This window comes from Biomphalaria glabrata, chromosome 3 (genome assembly GCF_947242115.1).
Source record: "Biomphalaria glabrata chromosome 3, xgBioGlab47.1, whole genome shotgun sequence".
NCBI classification, from domain to species: Eukaryota; Metazoa; Mollusca; class Gastropoda; family Planorbidae; genus Biomphalaria; species Biomphalaria glabrata.
The window spans coordinates 37027519-37033518 of NC_074713.1; the positions used below are offsets into that span (position 1 = coordinate 37027519).

At 42.2% G+C, this 6000-nt stretch overlaps 1 protein-coding gene across 1 annotated transcript; it reads right to left on the bottom strand.

Annotated features, from left to right (window-relative positions):
• Nucleotides 1-511: 511 nt before the first annotated feature.
• LOC129924921 (uncharacterized) lies at nt 512-2521 on the bottom strand. Its single transcript, XM_056022356.1, has 2 exons — nt 1887-2521; nt 512-1832 (listed from the first exon to the last, which is right to left on the bottom strand). The coding sequence occupies exons 1-2, from the start codon at nt 2033-2035 to the stop codon at nt 848-850; spliced, it is 1134 nt and encodes a 377-aa protein (XP_055878331.1). The 5' UTR covers nt 2036-2521; the 3' UTR covers nt 512-847.
• Between the last annotated feature and the right edge of the window lie 3479 nt (nt 2522-6000).

The following is a 6000-nucleotide window of genomic DNA, read 5'->3' on the forward strand; positions in this document are numbered from 1 at the left end:
AGATTGTTCTCTCCCTTTACGTGGGCAACGTCCAAGGAGTAGTCTTGTAGCACCAATGCCCATCTTGTGATACGTGCAATGGTAAAGTTTGTGCTCCTGAGATACGATAAGGCCTTGTGATCAGTCAGCAGGTGAAATCTTTTACCTGCTAAATACCTGTCCAGTTTCTTTACAGAATATACTATGGCTAATCCTTCCCGTTCAATAATAGAGTACTTCTGCTCCCGAGGCAACAATTTACGGCTTACGTACTTTATGGGATGTAACACGCCTTTGATACACTGACAGAGAATGCCAGAAATTCCTTTATCTGAAGCATCTGTCTGAAGCAAAAAAAGTTAGAGAAGTATCAGGTAAACGAAGAATAGGATACTTACTCAGACAAGTCTGCAGCCTATTCAATGCCAACGCACACTTGCAGTTCCAGTTTACTCCCATAGGTCTAAATATTGGAACGTTTGACCAACAAAGCAAATATATATATAAATATATATATATATATATATATATATATATAAAACAGAGAATCAAAGTTATCATATCGTTACCCCCGCGCACTTATACGATGTGGGACAACTACAATAGTCCTACCTCCGAGTTTGGACTTGTCTAAATATTTAACTGCTCTCGCAACATCGGCCAGGTTCCTTAACTTTACATGACCTACGCCCATCGACTTCCCGTTTGCCATTAAAACCTCCACAAATCCCACTAAACCAACATCTCTAAATCTATCTTTTAACTTCTGCCAGTTAACATTGAATGGCAAATTTTGAACAGTTACTGTGTAGCGATCCGGCACTAACTTATACCCACGGCGACCATCCGAATCGCGACGACATGCTAGTCATCTATGTCTTGACCTTTGATCTTGATCGCTGACAATATCATTAGAGTTCACATCTTCAACATCAATCTCGTTAGACGGGGAAACACCTTTACGGCATTCGGTTGAATTATGCCCCTTTTCACCACAACTGAAACACACAATTACCTTTCTTTTACCCACAGGTTCACAACATGCTGCCGCCATATATACACTCTCTTCCTTACAAATCGGCTCATCTGACCCAGCAACCTTAAAGCCTTCTATAACTTCCAGCATGTTCTCTACTGTTCTGTGCTTGCTCAAAACCAGTTTCCTGTATACACGACTCGATACGCTTTCTAAGATCCTATCTTTGATCAACAGATCTTTTAACTCCTCCACTGTTTTACCGACTTCGGCCATCTTGCACCAATTGTCTAAGGCCGTTTTCAATTCTGTTACATATCTCCTAAAGTCATTTTGACTAGGTCTCACGCGATGGAATCTTTTGCGGCAGGTTTCCGCGTTGATATCTGCATGGCGAAGAAGTACAGTCTTGACTTCTTCATAATTCTCGCTAAGGAACAGACTGTCCCTTAGCATGAAGTTTCTGAGTGCGGTGGTCAGTTTATATGACAACAGCAAAGACCACTCTTTTCTCTCTATTTTGCACCTTGCTGCAACGGCCTCAAAGTGTGTTAGGTAAGCTAGGAGGTCGTCGTCATCTTTCATTCCCTGGAAACTCTTGTCAAGCCTGTCTAAGACATTCTTGTATCGCACATCCCCTGACTGTCCTGCCGCCCCGCCTGCCTCTGGCGCAGACTTTTCTTTAAGCCTAGCAAGTTCCAACTCCTCTTTCCTCTTGATTGACTCCTTGGCATCTCTTTCCTTCCATCTTTCGTGTTCCTCGCTTTTGGCCTTCTCATCACGTTCAAATCTCGCTTCTTCCTCTTTCTTCCTAGCCTCTTCTTCTGCCTTCGCCTCTTTCTTTCTAGCCTCTTCTTCTGCCTTCGCCTCTTTCTTTCTAGCCTCTTCTTCTGCCTTCGCCTCTTTCTTCAACTTCTCCTGCCGCTCAAACCTAGCCTCTTCCTCTGCCTTCGCGACTTCCTTATCTCTATCATATTCAGCTTTCCGTTCCTTCACATATTTCTCTAACCTTTCCCCTTCGTACCCCATAGCACGGCCATCACTAATAAACTGTGACCTTACCGTTAACCTGGTTTCCATGGTCTAAGTGCCGTACTGTGTTCAGCAAAATCAACTAATACTATTATTATTATTACTATGATATACTATAATATACAGACATAAGATGTAAACTAAAACTTAGAGTGTGTCATATGGCAAAGAAAGAGAAAACCTATCTGAGTAGTATCCAACGTCGGAGAGAAAACGCCTCACTCCAGGCCGATGCGTAGAAAGATAGCTGCTACAGGGACTTCCAACACACCAATATAGGAACGATGGCCTCTAACACCGGTATCAACGGTCAATCCCCACACACTTGCCTGTTGCCGGGAGCGAGAAGACACTCGTCACTCGGTGGTAGTGAAGGACAAAATAACATGAAAGAAAAATTAAATAAATGAATATAAATCACAATCTTGAAATATCAACACCTATAGTCATATGATGATGAGTTCAAAATCATAAATGATGAATTTAGCATTGGTACAATCCTCACTATCAACAATCAACACATATAATAATATGGCGGTGAATTCAAACAAATTAATGATCAATTTAACAATGTGTCAAGCCTATGCTACTTTTGATGTACCGGTACATGTCCAAACAATTGCGGATGTTAAAATAAACAAAATGCGGGTTCCAGAGAGCGAAAGTTTGAGAGAGAGATACACCGAAGAAAAGAGAGAGCGGGCAGTAACATTTGATTGTAATTAGTAGCGGTCTTAGGGGGTGGCAGGTGGGGCAACCGCCCGAGGCCCCGCGGCTGGGGGGGGGGGGGTGATCGAAGATTCCCTTGTCATCGTCAGCTTCGAAAACCCAGTCAGTTCTAAAAACAATAACAACAAGGACTTGTTACTTAATACTTTGGAAACCTTTTCCAGGTTCTGTATGATAACTATTGCAATGTAAGCATTTAACATGACATTTGTGGTTTCAAAATACTGTTCAGTTTCGTTAAAGACAGATTCCTAGAAACTGTCGATTCCAAGAGGCTATCAATGTTTTAAAAGTTCACCTTGGCATAAAAAAAAGCCCATCCGGAAGAAACCAATCAAAATCGTTTATTTCGTAGATAAACATCGACGTTAAATCGATTTCATTAGAAAAATGCGCAGTGCTCAAGTTTGAACTAGTTTCAAGGATATGTGTAATTTTACATGAAACAGTCATCGGTCAGCTTTTAAACACTCCTTAGATGTTCAGTAATCTTTACAAGTGTCATACAGTACTGTTATGTAGCATTACAGTATAAAAAGACTCGGTTCGTACAATCAATGTACTGTTACATTATTCTGTCATAGAAAACAATAGACGAGGGTACGTGAGAAAGACTCACTGTATTGTCCTGTGACCCACCTAGCATTGAACCAGTTGATGTGCTAGACTGCAATTCAGCATCCAGAAAGTTTGGCGATGACGTATCTCCCCACTAGGCTACTGTGCATATGCATCTGGTGGCCCTGGGAAAACACGTGTTCGATGTTCAAAAAAGGGAAAAAGAAAAACGCGGGAAAATTTTTTCCCATAATTTTTTGGAAAACCCATGGTATAGCCCTCCCGCAAAAGTTGGATCTGTGAAAGTCATAGTAGCTCCTATCGCACTATTTGTTCTTATAGCACCCCAATAAGGCTCCGGCGTTCGGACCTCACACAGTGAGACAGGATACATAATATAGTGCGCGAGTGTTTTCCTTTTTATTTGTTTCTGTTAGTTCGTTTGTTGGTGTGACAGGTGGGGAGATGTGACGTGTGTTTGGCGCGTTTTATGTCTAGGGGATGATTATTTTTTAAGCTATCACACACCAACCTATCAGCATATGAATCGGGAGCAGACACGCAACGAGACAAAGCAATGAAAGATAGATACAAAAGTTAAAAATGAAGAATATTTATTTACATAAATATACATATAAGAATAAAAAGGGGGAGGGTTTGCTTCTATCTCTAAATACTACTAGACTTAATCATCACTCCTGCACCTAATAAGAGAGTATGTCACTTTGTCCTCTGACTTAGCTGGTTTTTCCTGTTGATGTCGCAGCTGGCTGTGTCCTGGCTTGAGGTTCTGCAGCTGGAGGTGGCGCTCTAGCGGATAGAGGGACGCCGGTGATATAGTTCTTGTGGAGTTTCAATCCCAAAATATAATATCTGTAGTGGGCACAGTAGGGCGGGTGGCCGGCTACCGTGGGCACAAGGTTACTGCGGGCAGAGCTAATCTACCGTGGGCAGCGTAGTTGACAGGATGAGTCCAGTGAGTTGCAGAGGGTTTGGCGTAGCTATGACGTCTCGCACAGATCTGAATCTATAGGGACGTCGCACCTAATAGCTTGACAGGTGGGCTGTCGAATAGGCGGGCAATGCCGATAGCGCCGAGTAGTAGAGTTGAGTAGATCTCAGTAGGCAAGTGCAGTGCTGAATAGCACTAAGCACATAAATAGGGGCAGGTCAGTGAGCTAGTGCAGTGCTGAATAGCACTAAGCACAAAGATAGGTGATTCTTGATATCAAACAAATAGGCAGGTAAATAGATCGTTGATCCAATAAATAGGCAGGTCAGTGGGCTGGTGCAGTGCTGAATAGCACTCAGCGCATAGATAGGCAGATACCTGAGGGAGGCTGCGGATAAATAAAGGCAAGTTAGGACATGTCTCTCATGCATCTTATCGATGCCCTCGACTGAGGTGCATTCGTCAGATTGGTAAAATTGCTTTAGAGCACAATGGGGAGATGATGACAAATGGGATTTGGAAAATAGATGGCAGATAGTAGCAATATAGAAATGTACATAAAAGGGGAAATAATAATATAAAAATGTACATAGAAGGGGAAATAATAATCTCAAATAAACAACACAGGTGAATAGAGAAAGAGAGGGGGGGGGAAATGGGCTGTGGTCAGCGACCCAGACGATTTGTTTACATATGACCGTGGGTCGAGAACAATGGGGCGCGCTTGAATGGAGAGGGTGTCCGTTCAAGCGGCGCAACTCTCATTAGAGTAAAATGAGTAAAGGGGAGATAATTCATAACTCCTTTCTAGACGCAGTATTAGTGCGCTAGTAAGATTATCACGGTTGTCAGCCGAGATGAAGAAAATAAAATAAGACGTACAAATATATACATGGTTGCATCAACGATCAATTGAGCAACGTAGCATTAATAGATTAATGCAATTCATAAATACATACATAGGACATGTCTATGTTCTCTACTTACGCCAGTGTGAAATACACAATGCACTAATTAAATATAAATGAACTATGCAAAATACACATGATAATATTCAATGGAAATATGCACAAAGTAATTAAGATGGAACTTGTAATTAAGTTCGGCTTACCACCAGGTATTCCTCTAGGAGTAAGAATAAATGAAGCAGTCCAGACTCGATAGCTCAGCTCGAATGAGAAATGAAAGAGAGTCTGGCCTGATTTAATTTACCTTATATACGGGCCTGGAGAATGTGGGCGGAAACAGGAAATGTCCTAGGCTAAGAATTATCTTACACGTGGGTGAATTTAGACTTAAGATGGGAGCGTCGAGAGGCGCTTCGACTCGAGTAATCTCCTAGATCAAAGAGAGTCGTAGGAGAAAGGGGGGGGGGGAGTGACTTGCATTCCACACAAGGTGGTGTCCACTGCGGCTGTCAGACATCCTACCGATAAGATCAAAGAGTCTGTGCGTATCTTTGCCCCGGTCAAGGGAAGATAAATGAAAGGACTGGCCTAGTTTTCTCTAAGGTGGTGGACTAAGGTCTAGCCTGGAGAGAAAAGGGTGGGGCGGGTGGAGAATTCAGGGGTAGGATGGGGAAATAATTAAAATAAAATAAATAAATAATGAAAAATAATAATTAATGCTGTGATACATTTGAGGGACTCTAGCGAGTTTTTGACTTGTCACAATTGGGTAGGGAAAACCAGTGACCGCCATGAGTGGCACTGGAAGAGACGAGAGTATACTGACGAATCAACAACTTCTCCTGAAGAGGCTTTCAGAACAGGAT